This window comes from Vanacampus margaritifer, chromosome 2 (assembly GCF_051991255.1).
Source record: "Vanacampus margaritifer isolate UIUO_Vmar chromosome 2, RoL_Vmar_1.0, whole genome shotgun sequence".
Taxonomy (NCBI): domain Eukaryota; kingdom Metazoa; phylum Chordata; class Actinopteri; order Syngnathiformes; family Syngnathidae; genus Vanacampus; species Vanacampus margaritifer.
Genome location: NC_135433.1, coordinates 33,596,714 through 33,623,186, shown reverse-complemented (window position 1 = coordinate 33,623,186; position 26,473 = coordinate 33,596,714). Strand labels below are relative to the sequence as shown.

Sequence of the window (26,473 nt, the reverse complement as noted above, 5' to 3'; positions counted from 1 at the left end):
TTGTGGGTGTGAGTTTTTTTATTACTACACATGAGAGTATTTGAATGAGAGATTTTCTGCTTTCTAAAGTGGTTGTGTGGGAGAAAGGTGGGGAGTTTTTTTTATTAGTTTTTTTGGTTTTGTTTAAATCTTCATTTGGTAAATGTGAGTTCTTTTGGTGCGTGGGATTTGGGGTAGTGTGAGATTTCTGGTACCTGTGAGGTTTTTTGTTGTGTGTGCCAGAGAGAGTGCTTTTTGTAAGTGTGAGGTTTGATGAGTGAGCGTTTCTTTACGAGCTTTTTGTAGGTTGTGAGTTTTTTATGATACATGTGAGAGTTTTTGGTGTTCGTGAAAGATTTTTTTCCATTTGGGATGGGTGTGAGATTTTGTTTACCATCTGTGTGTGAGAGTTTTTTTTTTGTCCTGTGAGAGAATTTTTTGAGAGTTTTATGTGAGAGAGCGTTTTCTCAGTGTACATTAAAGCTAAATGTTGAGGAACCCTCTTTCAAACATGACAAGATGGCACATAGACACTGGCAGGCGCTGACGACACCCCCGGGTTATGAGAATGTTTTACGCCCCATAAAACAGCCCGAGGCTTGCTGAGTGATAGAGATTAAATGTGCAATCTAACGTTTGTAGACAGGCGCAGTGTCTCCGCTTGACGCTCCTAACTGATGCTGACACTCTTTTTCAACACACAAACTCCAGGTGGAAAACTGTTGCTTTTGAATGCGCGCTTCAGCTTATTCCCAGAGTCTTTGCGCGACTACGGAATACATTAGTGAGCAGAGTTTTTTTGCTTGAGAAATTAGGCGTCGTACAGTTTACAACAGTGCGTAGGCGATTACGCATCGTTTACATCTAATAAAAACACGTGGTTGCACTGAGAGAAGATTGTTAGGCTAAAAGGGGTTTCTTAATGATTTTGGTGAATCAACACGCTGACCTTCAATTACCAGTTTTATGGTTACGTAATGTATGTACACTAACCGTGCCTGTTTTGTCCACTGAGAATTTTTTGTGGTTTATTTGAAACATGAGAAAAACCATCCCAACTACAACATAATCACCTCATATAACCCATTTTTAATACACAAACATATGTTCAATTAAATAAATAGGAGAGACGTTCAACAAAAGACTCCCCATATTTCCTATGTTCCACTGTTTGTTCACCTCGTTCAAAATATCTATTATTTTTCACATTTAAATAATTTCCACACTTTTCACAGTAACATTCCAAAAAATGTCATGATAAAATAGCAACATTTAATAAATATTTTACATATTGTCCTCCTCCTTCCACATTTTTTGACAGATTTAACCCATTCCAACGTTAAACTGTTCTGCTTACTTCTTACTTAGTGGGAGTTATTCCCCATTACCCTTTAAAAATAAATAAATAATACAGTTAGTAAATTAATAAATATTTTAGATATTTACCACCTCCTTCCACGTTCTTTGACAGTATTCAAACCATTCCATCTTCAAAATGTGAAATTAATTCAGGACAACTGTTTCCATCACCAGAATGACCACATTTTCATAAAATTCCCAAATTTCTTGACCCATACAAATACGTAAAACTGATAAGATCATAATCAACAGATCATTTGCATTCTATGTTCCAATTTCAATCATTTCCACATTCCAAAAATTCCAGAAGATTTTCAAAATAAAATTAACAAATTAGGACATTTACTTCATTTTTTCCAATTTCTCAACCGATTAAAATATTCAGGACATTTTAGAAACTACTCCCACTCACAGAATCTCCTAATTTTCCCACAATAAAAAATCCCAAATAAAAAGATGTTTTACATATTTACCTCCTCCTACCACATTTCTTAACCAATTCAAACCATTCCAACTTCAAGTCTCACGTTCTACATTACATATATTGCATCTCAAATTTATATCTACAGTATTTTGCTTCCATGATAAAGATACCACTACTTCTACTACTAATAAAAATCATCATCATCATCATCATTCTTTTGCTATGTCAGGATCTCTTATCCAAAACTGAAATGTTGATACCGTACTTCTAATATAGAATAATAAGATATAATAAATAATACGTTGTTTCATCTCTGCAGGAGCAGACTGTCAACATTATTTTATGACTTTTAAATTCCTGCTTCGGTCTTGTTGAACGAGCCACCAGACATTTATTACAGCCACATGCACCTCCATCAATTGGCTAGCTATATAATTAATCAGCCGCAGCACATTAAACGGCATGTAAACATAGCAGCAAATGCGCATTTAAATGTTGCTGTGGTCATTACTCATTAAAGCCACTGAGAGAAAGAGTCAAATGAATGTTTTTTAGGATCTGTACAAATTGACATGTTTCTGTTGCTTCCGTTTTAAATGCATTCATGTGCAGAAAAAATGCTTCAGGAGAAGTCAACACAATTGTTAAAGCATACCTTAATTTGATAGAAATGGCGCTGTTTATAAAGAAGTGAATGTCCACTCAGATTGCTCCTCCCTATGGAGATTGTTCCAAGTGAGTTGTCCTATCATTAAAAAATAAATAATTAAAATAAAATGACAGTGTGTGTCCTCCCCCGGTCACACTAACTGTGACTCAAAAGGACTCAATTCTAGAGTCGCATTTAAAGAGGTACAACTAGAAACAAAAGCAAAAATAATGTTAATGTTGACTGATACACATTTCAAACCAGCAGTGTTGCATTCAACTTCAATGAAATCTTCAGCTCTACAAATCTAAATTTGCTGTTTCAGCCTTGACGGAATGCTATTTTTTACTTAATTGTGTATTGATTTTTCTTGTGATTAATTTCACTTTCATTTACAGACATCAAGCTCCAGTGGAGGGCTGATCTATTACAAATTTGGAGTTGATCCCCAATTGGAATAAATAGTGAGCTTTTTAGTGAGCTCCACCTTACATAGATTTTATGTATTCAAATTTTAGCTCCTAGCCGTAGGATAAGTAAGTAAGTAAGTAAATAAATAAATAAAGGACTGAAAATAATGTGTTTTTGTGTTAGGCTTCTCCAATAGAAAGAGAAGAAAATAGAAAATTATTACAAATATTGTGGACAAAATATTAACACACATTTCTTTTATTTAAAGCATTTCTTCGCACCTATTACAACCCTCAAAATACGAACCTGCCGTCCCCGACAGGAAAATGCGCGTGCTTTTCAAATAACCATAACTCCTGCTATAATAGTAGTATCTAAAGGGTTAATATTTACATGTGTAGTTCTCCAAATAAGAAGCATTATTTGTCATTGCCAGTTGAAGTTTTCAGGATAACTGATGCATAAAACAAAAGAATATTAAACATTGTCTATTTAAACACCAAAATATTGAAGCAAACTATAATTTGTAATGAAAGTCTGCTAGCTTAATGCTAAAAACGTGTAATGTGAACAGCCATAGATGAGCTAACAGAAATTAGCATAGATGTTACAATACAGTGTTCCCTCGTTTCTCGCGGGTGTTACGTTCCAAAAACTACCCGCGATAATGGAAATCCACGTTAATTTTATTTTTTTAAATTTTCAGTTACATTTATATATTTTTTTGTTTATTATGGGTTTTTTTTCCGTTTTGGTATGATTCTTAGTTTATTATGAATGCTTTTTCATTCATCATACACAGTATATGTTTCTTTATCAATTAGTAATTTTTTTCCATTAAAAGTATTTTTTTATTTAATTATTATACAGCACAGTATGTATTTTTTTGTTTATTCTAAGTGTTTATTCATACTTTTTTTGTCATTTATTATATATGTTTTAAGGCTAACACCTCACCACACACTTTATACGTGTACTTTTCTTGATAGGCGTTAACATTTTCTCACATACTACTATCTCTTATTTAAATACAGTAGGCCTATACACTCAGTGTTCAAACCTTTGTAGATTTGTAGAAAATAATAATAATAACAATAAAATATAGTTTAATTAATAGCCAAAACATTTATTTGAAAAACAAAAATATAACGGCAATTTATAAATTTTTCTACCTGGCCGGTATGTTTTCCTAAAAAAAATAAAAATAATTTGTAATTAAAAGAAACCACACACGCAACACAACAGTTATTAGAAATAACATTCTTAGTTTTAATGATGATGATACGAGGCTGAGAAATCCATTTTGACCGGGAGGCTCGGGAGCACATTTTATTTGTCTATTCAGTCTATTCGTCTGGCGGTCTCGGCAGTCAAGCTGGTTGGATGTCGATCCGCAGCGCATACGCAGCTGGTGTAATATTAACAAGCTAGAAATGGAAACAAATCAGCAGAACGGATCCGCAATGCACACGAATGCGGTGTAATCTAAGGGTGAGCCATGGGGCGGTGGTGGACGCACGAGCGTTCCAGGGCATGAAATTGGGAAACTATCAGGCCTCTATTTCTAAGTCGCGATTGCGACGAGCAAGGTCGGAACGCAACGGGCCATACACCGTTGGAAGGATTTCCCCCCCCGCCAAAAAAAAGGGAAGGATCTCGTTGAGACGAATCCGCGGATACCCATATGTCCCCGGTAGGACCTGGGGCGTAGGGGAGATACGGCCGGTCAATGACCTCCAGGACACCGAGAATTTTCTCAAAGTTACCCCGCTGGCGGTGGTTCCCATCCCGGGTAAAAATCCGTTGTTTGTCGGCCCTTAATCTTCGGGACGCAGGACACCGAGGATACGACTGGTTCGGGGCAGACAATCTTAATTTTAATGATGATGATACGAGGCAGGACACGGGACCGCATCGCCGCGGTACCCCCGAAACTCCTCTCGAGCACTCGTGGCCGGCGGGCCCGCGTGAACCGTGGGCCGGGTGGTGGACGCATGACGCGCTGAGCCGTCAACAGGCACGACTGCATGGTTCGGGGCGGACTATCTTAATTTGAATGATGAAGATACAAGGCAGGACACGTAAACTAATTTTGACCACGGGACTGCATCGCCGCGGTGCCCCCGAAACTCCACTCTCACTCTGTGGCCGGCGCTGGCCTGCGTGAACCGTGGGGTGGGTGGCAGGCGGCGCGCTGAGGCGTGCATACACTGTAAAAACAAAAAGCACGCTGTAAAAAATCCATAAAACAGTGAGGCCGCAAAATATGAACCTGCGAGAAACGGGGGAACACTGTAATTGCAATCCTTCAAACAACTGCTTCTCAAACACACAAATGGAGCAGCAACACATACAAACGGAATATCAACTTTAGTTGGAGACCTTCTCTGACTCGTCTTCTGCATCCCGTTTATTAGACCTCGGTGCAAGCATGTTGCGGCACAATGTGGTACTACACGGAAGGGGAGCAAATCTTTGTATTTGACTGTAAAAGGTAAAAAAAAAAGAAATGAACAATATAGCAGGCGAACACTGTAGTCGGTTTTTGTATCGTAACAGTGGAGAGTTTAATTAGAGATCTAATTGAACAGAATGCACATAAAAGGTCAGCTGTCAGTGACTGTCATTATGACAGCTGTCATGTTTATGCGGCCTCAGTGACTGACTAGTCGTCTCCAATGTATTCCTCGACTATATTCAGCTATTTTCCTTTTATTGCAACATATCCTTTTGCTCTCTTTTTTGCATTTTTTCTTCCCCCTCGTTTGATCAAGCACCATCCTTTTGTGCCCTCAGCTGAACGACGGCCGCTTCACGGTGACTCAGCTGGTGGGGATGTTGCGTGGCATCGCTGCGGGAATGAAGTACCTGTCGGACATGAACTACGTCCACAGGGACCTCGCTGCCCGCAATATCCTGGTCAACAGTAACTTGGTGTGCAAGGTCTCGGACTTTGGTCTGTCACGCTTTCTGGACGACACTTCGGCTGACCCCACTTATACAAGCTCACTGGTGAGGATTTGGTGTACTGTATTGCTCTTTGGTGAAGTTTTGCCAGGAGAAAAATTCTCTGTACGATAATGAAATGAGAAAGACATTGAGAAGAAATAAAAGCGTCAAGAGAAGTCAACCCAAAAAATGTATTCACTATATGTTCTATTGCTGTATTCGAGGAAGGTGGGAAGTCAAACTTTTCCGACTTCATACCAGGAAGTATGCACGGGAACGCCCTTAAACAAAAGAGATCCTAGTTGTAAAATTGGGAGGAAAAAAAGGGGCCCCGACATCACCGACCGGCCTAGATCTGACATCACATGACAATGGCGACCCCCGAAGAGACCGTGAATGGCAAAACATAATTTACATGATTATAAACATTTATTTATTATGACATTAATTTAGTTGTTCAAGATAAATGACTTTACTTAACCAAATGTGATTTAGACTGTCTGTGTTAACTAGAACAACAATTTAGCGGAATCAGCCATCTTTGTTGTTTACATTCGCCTTGAACGCTTTGAGGACAGATTTGGGGAGATTCCAAGTGGGGTATGTCCGACTTCCCACCTTCCTTGAATGCAGCTCCACTAATCTAAACACGGTACGCTCTAAAAAGAGTTGGGTCAAAAAAACACAACTATGGATAAAAAAAATTGACCAATCCTCTACCTGGGTCTATTTGGGCCAAGAAATAGGTCTTCTAGTGTAAAACAACTCATAAATATTGGGCCGATCCTTTACTTGGATAAAAAAAAAAAAAAATCAGTTTGTATAAAACAACCCAGAAAGTTGGGTCAAATTGACCCATAAAGTGGATCGGTCCATTTTTAATCCATAATTGTTTTTGTTTTTTACGCAACTGTTTTTAGAGTGTATTGTAACTAATATTGCGTTTGTGGAATATGGGTTAGTACAATTCACTCATTTTTATCAGTCTTAGGGGGTGGTGGCCATTTTGTCATTTGTTGCCAACTGAAAATGACACCACAGTTGATCAAGGTATTATGGATAGGTGCCCTCGAGGACCGGAGTTGGTGACCCCTGAAATAAAGGAACATGAAATAATTCAAACAAAGTCATTTCCCAATATTCAGAAAAAATCTGACGTGGCAAGTTTTCTATTAAAAATGTAAACATAGCTAGCCTAAATCAAACACCGTTTTATTTATTTATTTATTTTTAGCACAATACAAACACAGAGTTAATTATAAGAAGTCAATTTTTGTGACTTGTGTCATGTAGTCCATCATTTGGAGTAAACTTGCAAAAAAAAGAAAAGGCATATGGCAAGCTCAGAGTGTAGTAAACTGAGGTCTCACAATATTTATGAAGAAAATTCCTATGTATGCTAATTTGATCCCCATGCAACATGCCCACGTGGAGTCTTACGACTGCTCATACAGTCTATGCCAATATTTACATTTTTGTGCCAGAGCGCCTGTGAAAATAACATTTGCTTGTGTATGTATGCTCGCTGCCTATTGCTACATGACTTCAGTGTTCCTCAAACTGTGACCATTCACCCTTTACTTGCGTGTGTGTGTGTGTATGTGCGTGAGCAGGGAGGGAAAATTCCCATCCGGTGGACGGCGCCAGAGGCCATCGCCTTCAGGAAGTTCACCTCTGCGAGTGACGTGTGGAGTTATGGCATCGTTATGTGGGAGGTGGTGTCGTATGGAGAAAGGCCATACTGGGACATGAGCAACCAGGACGTGAGTCAGCACCCTGTCGCGCCGGCAAATATGTTGCAAACAATGCAAGTGGAGCGTTACAATGAGGTCTAAGTTTAGTATCCACTGTCTTACAAAAGTACTCACACTCTGTACTTAATTACAAGTACAGATTTAGTGGTACCTCGACTTACGAGTGACCAGATTTACAAGTTTTCTTAGATACTACACGAGATTCAGCTGATTTGTTGTTGTTTTTGTCTTACGATGCAAGCAAAAATTCCATTTGAGTAAAATGGTGGAAGTAAAGTTCACAAAAAGCAGCATCTGAGTAAACAATTCTTCCAAAAAGACGCCTGGCTGTTTTCAAGCTGTTTATCACCACTCTTATTTGAAGTTTACTTTAAAACTAAACATAAAAGGCAATTACCATTGTTTAGCAACCCAATTCACATTACTTTTCCTTATCAAATTCTACAAGCTAATAATGCTAACACTTAATGGTCGTTTTACTTTTCAGTTAAAAATGCCTTACTTTAACCAGGATCTCGCGCCACATTGTGGCCAAAATTAGAGTCCAGTTCGGTTATTGTGCCTACTGCTGTACAAAATAAATCCTCCACATCGACAGGCATCACCAGCATTCTAAAGCTAAGCTAATTAGCTGAGGAGATTTCTCTCTGGGGCAAACACCTTTGATTTTTTGCCATGTGTGATGGCGTAACAAAGAGGCTAACAACAGAAGTTTGATCCACTGTCGAGTTGGGAAACAGTGGATTTAAAGCTCATTAGCTGACTAACTAACTAACAAACATGTGTATCTAGTCCAGAGTGAAGGAAGACACTTGCTTGCCTCCACACGACAGATCTGCACTCCCTACATAGCTACATCATACATACAGATCCGTTTCAAAAAAATGGAATATCATGGAAAAGTTTATTTATTTCCATAATTCTATTCAGAAAGTCAAACTTTCGTAGATTATAAATTTGGGGCCCAACAATTTAAGTGATTTCAAGTATTCATTTGTTTATTTTTACATAAGTTTGGTTTCTAGCTCATAAACCCACAAAAACATGATTTCAATTTTTTTTAATCCTGTTAAGAAATCACCATTTAAATTAAGATCACATCAAATCTATCCAAATATTGTACTTTCAAAACGATACGTCAATCTTTAACACTTGTTTGGAAATCCTTTTGCCTTAATAACTGCCTGAATGCACTGTGGCATTGCCTGGGGGTTATGGAAGCCCAAATTTCTTTGATGGTTGCTGTCAGCTCTTCTTTGTTTAAGTTTTTGGGTCTGGTGTCCCTCATTTTCCTCTTGATAATACCCCCTAAATTCTCAATGGTGTTGAGGTCCGGCGAGTTGGGTGGCCAGTCAAGCACTGTGATGGCATGGACATCAAACCAAGTTTTGGTGTTTGTGGCGGTATGGGCTGGGGCCACAGGTCCTGCTGAAAGATGAAATCTGCATCTCCATACAGATCCTCAGCAGAGGGAATCATGAAGTTATCTAAAACATTCTGGTAGATTGTTGCTGTGACCTTGGAGACAAATAACCAAATATGGACTGACTTACAAAATACAAAAATACAGTTAGACGATATGCTAACTAAAAAGACACACAAAAAGATACAACAACTTTGAATATAATAACAAATCAGGTAAATTTCTTGCAAATCAACTTCAACGCAATCGGGAAAAATCTCTTATAACGGCTATTAAAGGGACAACTGGGGAATGTACACAGTCACCAGAAGAAATTAATCAAATTTTTTACAACTATTATCGCAACCTATACTCAGAAACTAACAAGCCTAACCCTGAGCATATTGAGGCATTTCTCAGTAGCTTGAATATGCCTCAGTTAACTACTGAATATAAAGATATGTTAGAGGCGCCACTTACTATAAACGAGTTGTATAGTGCTCTAGATAGTATGCCTAATGGCAAAGTACCTGGCCCAGATGGTTATCCGGCTATATTTTTTAAGCACTACTGGTTAATGCTTGCTCCACTATTCTTAAGAGTAGTAACAGAAATTAAAACTAATGGTTACATACGTCCACATATGAATACAGCAGCAATTAAACTTTAAAGCAGAGTTTACTAACACCTGCACTGGACAATCATAACTGACTGTGGATATTTCACGCTGGATCTCAAGCAATTTGGGTTCTGTTCCTCACCCGTCTTCCTCCAAACCCTTGGACTTTGATACCTAAACTAAAGGCACACTTTACTTTCATTAGAAAAGTTGAGACACTTCCTACAACGGCTCAGGCTCACAAGTGACTTGACCCGAGGAACCAGACCGTTGTGCTGTGACTCCTGCCTCATACCACTGTTTCTGTGTCTATGCCAGATTCTTGAATCTGCTCTGTTTGATAATCTGCGGAAGCCCACTCTCATCTGTTTTGGTGGTGCATGTTCTCCTGTCACATTTTGCCCTTCCACTAGACATTGATATGCTTGGACACAGCAGTCTGTGGACAACCAGCCTGCATGGCTATGAACTTTTGTGGCTTATCCAGCCTCTGGATACCCTATCAATGATGTCCTTCTGGCCAGTTAGTTGTCAAGGCTGCAGTCTTCGCCATATGGAACCGAACTGAGACAATTGAACCAAATGGAATCAATTTAATCACAATTGGCGAAGCCTGTGTAGATGCCTTGAGTTTAGTAGATGACACTAAGTTTAAAAAAAACAAAAAATCATGCCCTGCAAAATTTGGGCTGATTTCATAACAGTATTCAAAATGTTTATAATCCTGTTTTTGTGGGTTTTATGATCTGGAAACCCAAATTATGTAAAAATAAACAAATTAATACTTTAAATTGTGGGCCCTGAATCTATACTCTATGGAAATTTGACTTTTTGAATGGAATTAAATTATCTGTATTAGGCTGTCCATTAAATGGACAGTGCATGCAACAGTATTGTAAAAACAATAATGGAACGAAACACTGTACCCAAGCAAAGTATATATAGATACTTGAAAAATCTGTAAACGTACAATTGCAGATCCAAGGCCCATGGAGCTTTACATTTCTTGTATCCGCTGTCTGACTGGGCTGCACTCTTTATCTCCTCACTGCAGCAGTGTGTCTGTGTTCTGCTTTATTTCACCCTATTTACAACTTTCGCCTGCTCGCCCTCCAACCCTCCCAAATATGCAGACTGCAAAGCTCCCCCATGACACACACTCAGACTTGGGCTGTTGTTACCCCCAGGCTATCTGCAACATACAGACGTCGCAACTCCAGCAGTGAGCTCACAGCGAAGTGTGTCCCTCCATCAAACTTACTGGAGCTGCACTGCGATTCTCAGTGGAATATAAAAGTCAGACTTGCAACGCAGATAAGAACTGTGCAGAAAAAAAAAAGGAGACACGATGAAAATTGGCACCAACAAAAGCCGCGTGCGGTAATGAAAGTATCAAAGTCAAGAGCCTCCATTGTTCCCACTTGCCTTTGTGCCACAGTCTTTGCTCAATAAGCAACAGTCAACAAACAGAGGATGTAAAGAGAGGTTCTCATCTGCTGCAAGTCCAATATAAAAATGAAATTCCGCACAGAAGGAGAAGAGGAGGGAAAAAAACCAATGTTTTTTGTCCCGGCTGGCAATTTTTTATTGTTGTGGAGGTTTAAAAGTATATGTAGAGAAATACGTTGAACCCTGTGAAAATCCAGTGAGCAAACATTTGCAGTTGTCACTTATTGTCTCACCGATCCATCGGTGGAGAAAACTCATTGTGTCATTTCCGAAAGATCCTGAACTGAAGCTGGCAATATGCGATAGTGAGGTTTATTGTTGCACATAAAAATAAGCATCTGTAGAATATTTTAACAGCACACTAACAAAGAATCTATCACCAAGGCTGAGCGTGTAGAATTTTAATAGCCAAAAAGAAGTCAAGTTTAATCCAGATCCTGACTTTCTTCTGGGTGCAAGGGAATAAAATGTAATAAGATCCCTAATAAGCACAGCAAATTACAACCTTATCTGGGCAGATGACTCTTTTGAACATGCACAATTGGATTTCTCTGTTGAATTTAGATAGTTCCCAAATGTCTCGGAAACTTAGTTTGACATTATAGTTTCTCACCTTGCACACACTTGAAGGGAAAAAAAGAAAAATGTCATTCGAGTTAGGAAAGATTTAACAGAGCTCAACAACAAATTGTTTATTTGACCAGCCAGAGTATGTCATTATAAAAATCCAAGGGTATTCAAATCATTCATATAGAAATTAGGAGTGTCAAGTGATTAAAATTTGTAATCGTAATTAATCGCATGACTTGAATAGTTAACTCACGATTAAACGCAAATTTCGGATCTGATCTAAATGTACAATGAAAAGTTTTCATACTCTTGTTAACATAAAAGTGGAAAAAAAATGTTAAACTAAAAAAAAATATGGCTGCATCTTTTAGTCACTGTAAAAAACGAGTGCGATATTGATTTGTGTTGGTCATTTTTCTGCCACTAGATGGCATAATTGTATTTGTAAGACGTGACAGCTCAGTGCATTTCTCTTTTTATATTAAGAGCTATCTAATTTTTAACATAAAGTAACTTGTGAAATTTTGCACATTTTTAAAATTGTAAAATACAACTTGACCCCAATCTCCACAAATATATGCATTATTATTACATTTATTTACTGCTAAATTTTTACGTTGACGTGTCTACTGCGAATTCCCCCAGTAGAGTCTTACCAAGTAAGGGTCGGTCATTAATTGCGCATTAAAAAAAAATTGCGGTGTTAAGGGAACTTTAAATTAACTCAAAATGAACGCACTAATTTCGACACGCCTAATGAAATTGTTACTAACGCTGTAATGTATAGAATATTTCCACTGCACCCTTTGTACATATCCATGCCCTTACTTGTGTTATGTTGTTTACTTGTGCAAACAACTCCGCTCCCTTAATTGCTCCACTGTGATGAATAAAGTTATGTGAATGTATCCTTCAGGTGATGACTGCAGTAGAGCAGGACTACCGTCTTCCCCCACCCATGGACTGCCCCATGGTGTTGCACCAGCTCATGTTGGAGTGCTGGATGAAGGAACGCAACCTGAGGCCCAAGTTCTCGCGCATCGTCAACACGTTGGACAAGTTGCTGCGCAACGCCGGAAGCCTCAAGGTGGTGACAAGCACGTACTCAGGGTAAGTGGACAGCAGCTTTGTCTTTTGGTTCCTTACAAGGAACTTTTTTTTTAAGGGCCGACTCAATTTTAATGGCAATTAAACATAATTACCTTATTGCCGTTGTTGGGCGGAAACATCTTCTTTGTCCAAATTTGGTCCATTTCATATTTTTTCACAAATCTATACTCAGTCCCCACGTGGTTATAATATTTTTATTTTAAATTTTAGAATAATCTAAACTTTGAGAGCCATTGGTCTAAATGCTGGCATATGAATATCAAAGAGATTTGACATTGTTGCACCAGCTATTTACAGACTATAATAGACTGAACTGTCCGCAAATGAGCTAATCATTATCCAGCCTCATTTAGAGGCAGCCAGGCAACAGCAGCCAGGCATCAGATACACACATTATAGATTTATTGATTCCCATGTTTTGCAAGTTGATATTTTTAAATGGGGGCAAATAACACTTTCAGGCCTGTTTGATAGATATACTCAGGGTTTGCTAACCTTTATTGAGCCACTGCATTTGACCTATCACAGTAGCAGATACAGCAAACACGCACAGTGTCACACACTTTGTGCAGGGGGCTACTTAGGGGGATGGTCTTGAACCGGGACCCCACGCTGGCAGGCATCAATCTTGTTGGCCACGGCTGCCCATCATAGAAGAAAAAAAATGCAGAACGTTTACATGATATACTGAAATAATGTTGATTTTGTCTCAATTTACTATAATTTATAGACTACTTTTTTCCCAAGCTTTAAACTCTGTAGCTTTAAATGTGACACGGCTAATTTATGGATTCTGAGCTTCAGGTCGCCAATAAATTTAGTCTCGTCACATCTGACCAATGAAATTGCCGTGCATGTAACAGTGGACTAATGCATAACAATCAATGACTAAAGGAGGGAGACAAAATAGGAAGCCTGACAGGTCACCCAAAACAGCACCCCAGTTCTCAGAGGCAAAACAAAAAACAGTCCTGGAACATGCTCCTAAGGGGGGAGCACATCGGGGTGTGTGGTGGTGGTGGAAGTGTGTGTGTGGGGGGGGGGGGGGCAACCTCAGCAAACAGCCACATACAGCCATTTGAATACAAAACAAACAATGACTCGAATACTATGGGGGACTATCGGGTGGAGGACATTATGACCCAGACGCATTTAGCAGGTATTTGTTGCTATAATAGGTTTGAATTCAAAAGTCAAATTTCGTGTACATTTTGCATGTGTATATATCCCAAAAATATAATTCTCGAAAGGCATTTTATCATTAGCAATATGGCATGACTCCTTCTTATGACTGACTCAAGTCAGCCCTTTGATCATTGCTGTCGTAATAATTTATATTTCTGGCATTTCAAAAATGTTAACACAGGTGGAAAAGTTCTCCTTGCTGCCTCCCATTTCTGTAATTTGCACTTGCCAATCAGAAACGCTAGTAAAATCAGCCATTGCCATTTGTCTCAGGTTTGATCAATCACATTGTGTGTGCCAGATTATCTTATTTGCGTGTCGTCTTCCCAAAACGTGTAAAATTAACTCCGCGGCATTTTGGCAGACGCGATCCTGGACACACTCGGTTAGTAGATCAGCTTCCACATCTGTTGGCATGAGCAATCAAGTGTGCGGCGCCTGTTTCTGCCTGGCAAATCTTAAGTAAATCAGATCCTGAGTGAGTAAATTTGTGAGTTAAGCTCAAACCGTAATAAAAAGCTCATCATTTTTTCATTATATACATAGGCTATACTTTTTGTGACTTTTTTAGTTTCTGTGAACACACAGCTTTGAGCCAGCTGCCTGCTGTGCGCCAACTCAGTGGGGGTGACTGCAGAGTGAAGGGAGCCTTTTTCGCTCTTAGGTGGGTGTGAAATCCGACTGTGTGTTTTTGTCATGTGACTGCCTGCCCAAGTCAAAGAATCAGATTTAATGATGAGCATTTCCTTCGAAGATATATCTCACCAGTAACAAAGTATTTGATACACATCTTTATGTATTTTGAAGTGAAATGGTTCAATTCAGTTGATTTGATTTACTCACATCCTATAAATCAAGCCCGATTTTCCTATTCAAATCGTTTTTGTTACACTCCTAAAAGATACCGAAACAAAGTGTACTTTACTTCCTAGCACTGAAATGAGCATGTAATGCTTTCGATTTTTTAAAACCCTCCAACCAGAATCCGAGCTCCGCAAAGAAAAACAAAAGGATGATGCAATACATGCTCTTTCACCCCATGTGAAATTGTGCCCTTTATTGTATATGACAGCTGTGAAGCGGAGGATGAAGCCTCCTTCACGTCGAGCGATGTCTCTGCCCCCAGGGTTGTTGGAACAAGATGTCTTGGTCGAGACAAATATGGCGGGCTTACAAAGAGGCAAATGAGATTCCTTCTTGTAGGGTTTGTCTGCTTTCAGCTTGTTTTGAGAGAAACCCTCGCTCTCTCCAAGCTGCAAGGCTTTTGATGCCAGACAGTCGTGTGCCTCTGCCACTGATACTTCTCTGTGAAGCTAACTTATTCATAGGCACTGGTGCGCCTGGTGATCATTTGTTCTCAAAGCGTCGAGCGCAACGAATGCGACTGTTCCAGCAAGTCTGAACGGTGTTTATACAGAAATTGTTGGGCTCAAGTTGCGCGGCATCCTCCTCTCTGGCGATGTGTGCCTCCTGCGATATCGCGATTCATCAGTAACACACGCTAGGTTGCAGATTGTTTTGTTGAACGTATCTAGCGGTCACAGCCTGGAATCCCCGTATACGATATAGTATCACTGAGCAATTTGCAATGTCTTTTAAAAAGTGTTTCTAAATATGTTTCAAACGTGCGTTTTCACCTATTTAAAATTCTGCTACTGGTCTATAAATCACTGAATGGTTTAGGTCTTGAATGCATTAAAGAAATACTATTTGAATATAAACCCAGTAGTGGTCTGCAGACTGCAGATAGATTTTAAAGCAAACGTGGTGACTCAGCCCCGAGTGTAAATGGTTTTAAATCCAGGTTAAAATCTATTCCTTTCCCCCCCATGCCTATGATTAAGATATTTTGATGCATTTTTTTAATTTTCTAAACGTTTTTCTTCTGCAGTACATTCTTCTAGTGAGCTAGATTTTCTTTTCTTTACGTTGCTTTCAAATTTTGTAATTTTTTTAAAGTAAAATTTTTTTTTACAGGAAAGAAAAAAAAATCTTTACAATAATATGTTCACACACACGGCATTCTGACTAATACTGTGTCTGTGGAATATGAATTAAGTAGCAAAATCCACCCGTTTTTATCCATCTCAGGGGGCAAGGCAGTTTTATTTCATACACATGTGCTTTACACAAGCAAAGGCACAACACTAACAAGCATCAACAAACACAACAGTTAATGGCATTCCCAAGCAAAGCAGAGAAAACCAAATTGCTTGAAAAAACATACATTGACAATGTTAAAACACAATAGAATTTTTTTTTTTTTAATAAAATGTAAGAGCAAAGAAAAGAGAAAAACATTATTTAAAAATGTTTAAAAGACCCTAATCAAAGGTATAGGGGGAAAAAAAAGCAACGTTTTTAACCCGGATTTAAAAACATTTACACTCAGGGCTGATTTCACTCCTGTTGGCAGCTTATTCCATTTGTGCGCAGCATAACAGCTAAATGCAGCTTCACCATGTTTACTTTGAACTCCTGCTTTCACGAATTGACCCAAGTCTGCATATCTCAGAATCAGCATTTATTTAATCTATTCAGGACCCAAACCATTGGGTCGGCCATTTTACCACATTTTGTTGACTGAAAATGACATCACAGTCCCCAGTGCTGCATTTGAGGATGGTCGGAAGTCGAAGCGTTCGAGTCGAAAGTAAACAACCAAAATGGCGGATAGTGATGAATAGTTTTTTTATTTTGGTCCTCAAAACTCATTTTAACCTCCAGCAAACTTGCCTTCTTGTAATTTTGCTTCAATAATTGTTTTTAGCTTATTTCATAAGCATTCCATATAGTTCATGGTGCCATGTACGTTGTGTTGCGTAAAGTTATGTCGAATATTTATGAATGAAGAAAGCTGTCTAGTTTTATATTCGAGTAAATTGTGTTTTACCATTCATGGTGTGTTTCCGAAGGGGTCACCATTGTAGAGTGACATCACATAGTGATGTTGGGGCCCTTTTTTTTGCGACTTCACTAGTGGGATTTCCGAGTTCAAGGGGGTGTTCCCGTACACACGTCCTGGTTTGAAGTCGGAAAGGTCCGACTTCCGACCATCCTTGAATGCAGCATAAGGGCTCAGGTAATGACCAATCACAGCTCACCTCTTTTGTGGGTGTGGCCATGTGACGTTCGCAAGCTGAGCCCTTAGGCACTGTGATGTCATTTTCAGTTGACAGCAAGTAGCAAAATGGCCGCCCCGAGATGGATGAAATTAGATTTTTCTGCTTAATTATTATTCCACAATTGCGATATTAATTAGAATTCAGTGTTTAGAATAGTGGGGCAGCATAAAACATTTGACTTTCCCTTTCCCCCTCATTTTTAATTATGAAAAGCACCTTGTGTATGAAGTGCGCTATATAAATAAAGCTGCCTCGCCTTGCCCTCTAGCTGATATCTGAAACGTTTAACTGCGTCATGAATTAAGCACACGTCATCTGTCTCAGTAACGCTGTGCCACTTCCGATGGGCACAAAAGGTAAGAATGACACATGACGTATCCAGGTGGCGTGCCAGCTCCTTGGCTCACAGCTTCAATCGAGCAGCGCAGCTCCCAAGGGGAAGCGATATGCCAGGATTTGGGCTCAGTGAAGCTAATTGTGTGTAGAAATGTAATGGCTGACCTCGGTTTAATTCCCCCAATATTTGGCGAGATGCTGGAATGTCGGTGATAGGAAAGACAGCAGCCAGGGCTGCTGATGTGGAAAAGCATGCTGTGATGAAGTGTGAGTAATAAGGGAGATTGAGGAGAAGCTAAAAAAGAGGAATGTGTTTAATTAGCTTGCTAATGAGCTTTTTAATGCATCAGAGAGTGCGCGCCCAGTGCCGTCTCGGGGCAACAGGAGAGAAGAGTGTGTGAGACGAGCGTGTACGCATGTTATGCTACGTGTCACTGTGTGCTGATGACATGCCGATGATTAATTTATGGCCTCATCTGTATGCAACAGCAAGAGATAGTGGGAAGAAAGAAAGAGGAGGAGAACGTATTGTGTTGTCAGAGCGTGATTATAACGATGGTCGGCTCGATAGGGTCCCGAGGGAGAGGATATGGAAGGCAGCGCTATCTGGAAGGCGTCTTCCAGCCCACCGGTTCTCAAACGGTGGTCCCCAGACGTATCTTTGCAAAATACATTTGCAATACATTATGTTTGTATAAATTTCTGATAAAAGTGCAGTCATATCATCACCGTTAGGTGGAATCCACACAGCTCCAAATTTCTACTTTAAAAAAAGCAAAGGCTTCTTGCATCGTTTAATTTGGTATGACATTATTAGCTAATATTGCCATTAATTGTACCGTTACACACCAAAAACAACACCCTAAATCATTCACTAATGTAATGCACTAAATTGCTGTCAATGATTTCAATGGTAGGACTCGTCACCAGCACATTTCCAACGCCGGCCATCCACATAAAAGTCTGCACTTATGCCCCCTGACCAGACAAAAAGCCTGAAATACTTCTCAAAAGCAAATAACTGTGGTTGCATCATCTTCTCAAATAGATGCATGAGTCATAAAGTAAAAAAAAAAAAACATTGAATTGACTAAGCAGTGTAATAGGTGAAAATTAATCTGCATGCACTTACCTTCATGGCCCTTACCATCTTTTTTTATTTTTTTATTTACAATGTATTTATTCCCAACTATTTTACTGGTTATTGTCTAAAACACATCTAGACTCTCAATCTTGAGGCGGCATAATGATGCACAGCTCCCGCAGAGTAAGGGATGAGGCGGCGGTTTACAACACATCTCAAACAGTTGTATGTTGAAGCCTTAATAAAGCCTAAAAATAACAGATGATGTGGGGGAAGACCAATTGTATTGATTTATGAGAAAATAGGAAATTGACCATATTTGGACAAATGTGGTTTCCCCGTGACAGCAACGGTTGACGCACCAATAAAACAAACACATTGAACCAACCACACGTCTGTCTATCTGTGTATCATATAAATCTGACATCCCTGCAACTACTCTCTCATGTAGAAAAGTTTTTAATACACTTTCAGCCGTTGAACAGAAGAGTCATTGATCATTTATTTTTTGCCAGTGACATATAATGACAACAATTAATTACTCTTCACAATCACCACACATCATCATGATTTCAGGATATATACTTTTGTGACAATGTGAGATTTTTCTCATCTAAAATACACGCCTTGGCACAATAAAGGTTTGGAAATATCACACTATCAAATTGTACGAAACCCCAGTGAGCAGATGCTGAAAATTAGGATGGTATGGGTCAAATCATTTGGGACCTTCACAGCGGAAACGCGAGTAAAAACCTACTGAAGTGTACCAGTTGGTGGAAATGTGGCAATAAGGTGATGCCTCATTTGACCCGCTGCTGACTTTGTGCGACTTGTGCCGACAGGGACCTGCTGAGGCTCGGAGGAACGCTGCCGGGACACAACAGGAAAAGTCCGGATAGCAGTGAGGAAATCGTACGGCAACAAATGAGCCAAACGCTCCCCATCAGAGTGTGAGCAATCTCGAGGAGACCGAAAGTCTGAAATAAACTACCTAGAAAACTCTGATGTGAAGAGCCCTATGTAAAATAAAGAAGATAAAAAAGAGGGGAAGCTCCCGCGGCACAGGACGGACCACTGGGATGACTTTGTGCCAGCGCTTTGTGTTAAAAGAGAACGTTCCATTGCGGTCTGTGCGTGCGTGTGCGTGTTCTTCATTTGTGGTTTTGTGACTGTTGACATAAAGCCAAACTTTTTATGGGCCCTCTCAGGTTGTGTTTGCATGTCTGCATGTGTTTTCTGCTGGTTGGGAGCCAGTTGGGCTTCTCCTCGAGAGGGAAGCGCACACAAACTCGGATGAGGGTCTCGAAGGATCTGACAGTGCCAAGATTTAAAGACAGCTAGTAGATGTCTTTTTTTTTATTATTATTATTCTTTCCAGTATCAATTGGCAATCGAGAATAAATAAAAAAGTGACTCATTATTTTGTTACAAAGACTGAGCACTATGTAGAACTGAATTGTGGCGACATAGCGTTTACTTAATACATTTCTACCACTACATCATGCTGCTAGCTAGCTAGCTAACCAAACTACATCCCGAAAATGCATCTTCCCCTTTTCAGAAGGCTGCGGACGACGACAAGTGAAGGCCCAGGAGCCTGTAAGCTAGTGAGCTAGCTAGTGGCTAGCGCCTGTTGTCACGGTGTGGGACATACTATATTCCAGCCACAAGAGGCTTTAAGTACATACAATGTATTGTTGCTGTTCAAACATGTTTGGATGAATAGGTATATAAAAAAATGCTAGGCAAAGTTTGCCTGAGCAGACTTGACTTTTCATGTTTTTGAAGCTTCATACTGTACTCTCCGATTTTTGTAGTCATTCAAATTTGGCAAAGTCCAATAAACACACTCTTGTCTGTGGTGTTCCAAATTTAGAAGTCATTTATTTTCGCTTTAGAGAGACTTTGTCAGTTTCTTTAGCTTGTTAGCCGCTACAATCAGTCCAGACCATGATATAGCCGCGACACTATACAGACAGGATAGGACTAGCGGCACAAAAAAACTATGAAATATAATCCCCCCTGAAATCTTATGCATTTAACCAGCATTCTCTTCCACGCCTTCATGCGCGCTCCTGGAAGGATTCTTTCGGGATCCTGCCACAGCTTCGTCGCCACGGCCATCTTGATGTCAGCCATGTCTCCAAATGGGGGACCCTTAATGGCCCCCTTGAGCTTGCTAAAGAGGAATGGGGCAGCCGTATTGCGAGGATCTCTTTGTAGATGTGCAGTGTGATCATCTGGGGAAAACTCAAGAGTTCGTCATTTGGATTTAAAATACTGTGTTTTTGACACCAGTCCAGGAAATTATCTGACACACCTCATTTTATAGCATGTACATTTATGTTTTTGTTTTGTTTTGTTTTTTTTGTTTTTACAAAATCAAAGCACAAATGAGTTAACAAAACTGATGTTAATTTTTTTTTGACCATTGTGAAATGATACACAAGGAACTTGTGTATATCTCATTTGACTGAATGTGACGGCTAACAAGTGAGCGTATGTTTATGAACACTGCAGTGTTTCCCACAGATTTGACTGACGGTGAACTAATGTTACATGCTGTATATCTGGTCGCGACACATTTTTGTTTTTGTTTGGATATATTTTTATAAAATTTTCTTGAAATCTACTTGGGTGGTGGCCAGTCTACTTGGGTGGCCCGCCCAAGTATTAACATGGTGTGGGAAACGCAACCAATGGCATGTTTTTCACTTTTATTTATTTAATCTAAGCCTGAATTTGAATAATGGAAAATCAGCAAAAAAAAAAAATCCCATTCTTCATGTTGGACTAAAAAAACACGTAACAAAATAATGAGATAACTTTTAAGTTTTTTTTTAATGTTTGATTGCCAGTTAAAAACAGAATAAAAAGAATGATACACTGTTTTGTTTTGTTTTTTACCTACTCTGTTTTCTCTCTTCCTTTGACTTTCTTTTTTTTGGGGGGGGCACTTCACAAGTAAATCCGCTTCCTCCTATTCTCTGTCTTCCACACATGTACTGGGAGAATTCCGTGTTCCAATTGTGTAAAAAGCATCCAAGTCTTCACGTGGTCTCTCCTCACAGAGGAGGACCGCAACTGACACTGTGCTGGACACGTCCGTCACGTGCATGCCAAAGTGGAACCTTCCACGTTATATGTTGCTTTGGTGGCATTTGCTATGGACTTTAACGTCCGTGTTTTCTTATTTGAAACATATACGCATTGTTTTGAATGCTAACTTATGACCGATGAGGTGTATTTGTTGCTTTTTTTACTGGGGGCTCAACGTTTTTTATTACAACGCTTGTGTGCGTATGTGTGTGTGTTTTTCTTTTTCTTCCAGTGATCAGGCCGGAATGAATGAGAACACCTTTGAAAAGACAAAATGGAGACGTTTCTGCTATTCAGCTTTGTATTTTCTTTTTGGTATTTTAATGAGCGACGCCTGTGAATTGTAGATCTTACTTTGGCAAACGTGTCACAGTTTGAGTTTCAAAGGTCATCAGCATACAGATGAAAGCGTTATGACCTTAATATTGAACTGACCTAAAAACGTGGCTTGAACATTGACCGTTCATTGGTCCATTTCGCCTGACCACTGGCCAGTGCAGTTCCTATTTAAATAAATGACTGCCTGTATATACATACAGTAACTCTTTAGATCAACTGACTTTGGCCTCTGTGTGACCTTTGTTTACATGCTTGTTTGTTGTTGAGGAGCAAACAATGGCAAAAATTCAAGTGTAACGGTCATTACATATCTGAAACTATATGTCACAATGAAAGAAGAAGAAAATGTGTGTCTGTAAGGGCAGACTTTTTCATGTGCAATTCAAGGTGTAGTAGATACTGTATATCGAGAAAAAAAAATGCCAGAAAACTAGAAGAAAAATCTGCATTTCTCCTTCAATATTTTTACGATAATCATATGCAAATAAATTATTAAACAGATCTTTGGTATTCTCTTTGATTTCCCAGCATGTTCACCAGGCTGCAGTTGCAGGTCTCATCCGGCCGAGGGATGAAAAGAAGGAATAGCAAATATGTTTTACCTCCGCAATTGGAATATCACAGCAGTTTAGGATGGGTTCATTAGGTTTTTAAGATGGTTTAAAATTAAAGTTGCAATCCACGCTGCTTGCCAAATAATGACATCACATGAATGAACTGGAAGATTTTTATTTTATTTTTTTTCCCCCGACTGGAGAAGCTTCAAGGAGACAAAGTTAATGCGGCTGTCGCTGTTGTTCTGCTTTAATCCGTCAGCCAGGACGCAAAGCTCAAAGCAGGTGAGCCAAGCTGTCACCTCTGGTTTTTATCGAATGGGAAGAGGCTCATCTGTCAGTGTCTATGTGTGTATCTGCTGGGGGGGCTAGGGTGGGTCTTGTCTAATCATCTCTGACTGCTCATATAAGCAGCATCCTTTTAATCAGCCCGACAAATATGGCACAGCTAGTCTTGTGTTCTTCATATGCTGGATAAATAGTTGGACTGCTCTCATGGAACGCATACACTGCACAACAACAACAACCAGGGGCGTGTTCGCCATCAGGTCAATCGGTCACGCAACGGCTGCAGTGTAACAACGTTTTTGGGTGCATGGACACCGCCCCCCGTCGATGAAAATGTTTCGGGGCAAAAACCCACCAAGCTAACGTTGAGTTTAAAGTAAATTTAAAGGATGCCCAGTCAAATCATTTCATCATTCATTCATTAAAATCTTTAATTGCAGCTAATAAAATGTGAATTGATTAGAATTTTTCTGATTCCATTAACAATAGTTATAGCCTGGGACCTAAACTTGGGCCTTGAATACTTGTCGATGTGAGAGGGCGGCGGCCGACATGCTGCAAAATGTATCGAGTGATGGGTGAGGACGCTGGAGACGACGTGCCATGTTGCATGACAATTTTTGCCTGGTGCGAACCGGGGGTTCGGGAAACTCCCAAAATTCCCAATAGTCACCACATCCCTGATGATATGAATCTGAAAACTGATCAAATCTATTATCGATTCTCATTGGCTGAGGGGATGAAATAAGACATGTTTGTTTGCTTTAACGCTTTGATACAGTATCTGCACTTACAGACAGAAGATAAAACTAATAATTTGGACAGTAGTTAATCCTTAGTTGAAGGAAGGAAGGAAGAAGGAAAGAAAGAAAGAAAGAAGGAAAGAAAGAAAGAAAGACTTTTCAAACAATGTCAAGCTTCATGCAGTTTAGAAGACCTGACCCGATCAACAATTTACTGGTGTTGCTTAAAATGGTGGCTTAGTTTAGCCCGTATCCCACGGAGGGGCGAATGTTTGCCAGTTTTGGCGAAGGTTAGCAAATGCGTGCTCCTGTCAGGGTTCATTCAAGGTTCACAAACGTTCGCCGACAGTTTGAATGGTTTTTGTTGTTGCAAGTCAAAATTTCCATGAAGAAACAAGAAAAAAACATTAAGACTGCTAAGAGAACCATTAAAGGGATTACACCACGGTATTTTAAGCCCTTCCACAGTTATCTATAGGCGCATATAATGATTAAATCTTACCTTTGACACCATGGCGATGTAATTTTTAATGAAATATTAGGTGTTTTGCTGGTTACTTTTCTCATGCGGTTCACTAAAACCCCACCTCTCCCCAGCGAGCTGGCTGCACTGCAGTCTGCTGTTGGGGCTCTACGTTTGAAAACTCCTCTGAATGGCCATGCAACGCAAGCCATCAATTCTTCAATAAACATTTGAAACAAAACAGCTCCTTAGTGTAAGAAATCGTGCAGGAGGACAGGGAAGAAGTGGAAAGAAGGGGAAAAAAACTGAGTTGGTTGTGAACGGCCGACCAGTTGCTTATAGGGCAAGCGCACTTACCACTACAATCGTTCAGTTAGGTCCAGCACTACGAAAGTTTTACTTGTAGTTTATGCAAGCCAAAATGGAGTTTAAGACGGCCAATTGCCATTTCATTGCACTTTGAATGTGAAGGATAATCGATTGCTTTGAATTCATTTGGACAGAATGTTGGACTGATAAAGGCTACTTTTGTCATTATCCCATGGAGGGATGTCTCAGAGAAAGTGGGCGTGCGTTTAGTCCGCAGAGGTGGTAGAATTTCTCGTACAGGGGCGAATGAAGGAAAACACAACTCCGGTCATGTTTTTGGTGAGGAATTAGCATTTTAACATGGCTAAAAGCTCCAAAGAGTTGATTTTTCGCGTTGCTGTCCCTTTAAAACTTTTTGTAGAATGTTTACGTTGTGACCTTGAGCGAACAAATGAAAAAAAATTGTTTTTTAAAAATATTTTTATATAGACTGGACAATTTAATTGAAAAACATAAGCTTTTAAGTGAAAATCAATATGGGTTTAGAGAAAAACGGACCACCACATGGAACTCGTAGAAGCAATATCTACTAAGATAGATAATAAAAAAAATACTGTTGAAATTTTTATAGATTTAGAAAAAGCATTTGATAATATAGATCATTCTATACTAATTAATAAATTAAAAAGATATGGCATAAGAGGTTTGGCATGTAAATGGATGAAAAGTTATTTGGATAATAGATATCAGTTTAACAATATACAATCAAAACACTCAAAGATTACTCATGGAGTCCCCAAGGGTCTGTGCTAGGCCCCAAATTATTTATATTGTATATAAATGATATCTGTTGTGTCTCAAAAATATTCAAAAGTGTCTTATTCGCCGATGACACAACTCTCTACTGTTCAGGAGAGAACCTGAAGCAGCTTCTGACTACCGTGGAGAATGAATTGAACACATTAAAAAACTAGTTTGACTTAAACAAAACCAAGTTGATAGTTTTTGGTACTAGAAAAACCACACAATAGGTCAAAATTATTCAATTGAAATAGAAAGAGTGTTTGAAAATAAATTTCTTGGAGTAGTTATTGATGAAAAATTATGTTGGAAGTTACACAGATAATGTCAAAATGAAAATGTCAAAAATGATAGAGATACTCCCTAAAACTAAGGATGTCCTGACTAAAAAATCATTATGCACATGATATTGTTCATTATTATTACCATATCTGACCTATTGTGTGGAAATCTGGGGAACCGCATATAAAACAAATACTGATCCTGTTTTCAAATTGCAAAAAAGAGTCATAAGAATTATAAATCGATCAAAATATATAAAACCAACTCATTCTCTATTTATTAAACCAAATACAGTGAAATTCTAAGACTGAGTTGAATTTAAAATAGCATAAATAATGTATAAAGTACACAACAATCTACTCTGCCACAGTACTCAGAAGCTGTTTGAAATTAGAGAGAGTCCTTATAACATAACATATATTAAGCAAAGGTGTGTTTCTGTAAAAGGTTTTAATTTGTGGAATGATTTTGGAACTGACCTGAAAAGATGTCAGTCACTTGCTGAATTGAGAAAATTGTTTAAAAGCAAAGTTTAAATTTTTTTTTTACTTACATCAGACATGAGGTGTTAAAAATGTATATATGCTGTCATTTCTTTGGATGTATCGGTATGAGTGTAATGAAAATGGTATGTGTGAGTATGAGGATATGATTCATAAATGTATTATGGACGGTATATGCCTATGAATTTCATGAACATATGTCGCTGGCAAATGTGCATATGTTAAAGTGCACTTGTATGACTCGGTTTATACATTTTCTTTTGTTGAAATACATTAACCTTATCATTTTATCAACATAAAACAAATAAGGGCTAGATAACTTTTTAACTTTCTTCTACCCCTTTTGAACATATAAACTATTTTCTTTCTTCCTATTGTTGTTTTTCTTTTTCTTTTTTACTTAATCTTATATTTTAAACTTGTAATGTGTTTTGTGTTTTCTTTATGTTTATATGTTCAACAAAACCATAAACAAACAAACTCTGCCGGGAAATCAACGTTTGCTAGCGTCACATACGTTCGCCCCTCAGTAGGATACGGGTTTTAGGGATTTAACTATTTCCTGTTTCCGTCTCTAAGGTTAATGTGAATTGTAGTCCTGCTAGCCTAATGTTGGGATCGCTTGTCAGACCCAACGCAAGCTGAGCTGCTTTTCTGGCGACATATTTCCAATGTTACATTGCG

At 39.0% G+C, this 26,473-nt stretch overlaps 1 protein-coding gene across 1 annotated transcript in view; it reads left to right on the top strand.

Moving 5' to 3' along the window:
* Nucleotides 1–22,347, top strand: part of ephb3a (eph receptor B3a) — a 72,680-nt gene extending 50,333 nt beyond the window's left edge. The window contains exons 12-15 of the mRNA XM_077557157.1: nt 5,619–5,834; nt 7,385–7,534; nt 12,482–12,675; nt 19,251–22,347. Of these exons, the coding sequence (XP_077413283.1) occupies nt 5,619–5,834; nt 7,385–7,534; nt 12,482–12,675; nt 19,251–19,362 (672 nt within the window). The 3' untranslated portion in view covers nt 19,363–22,347. The remainder of the gene's footprint in view (nt 1–5,618; nt 5,835–7,384; nt 7,535–12,481; nt 12,676–19,250) is intronic.
* Nucleotides 22,348–26,473: the final 4,126 nt, after the last annotated feature.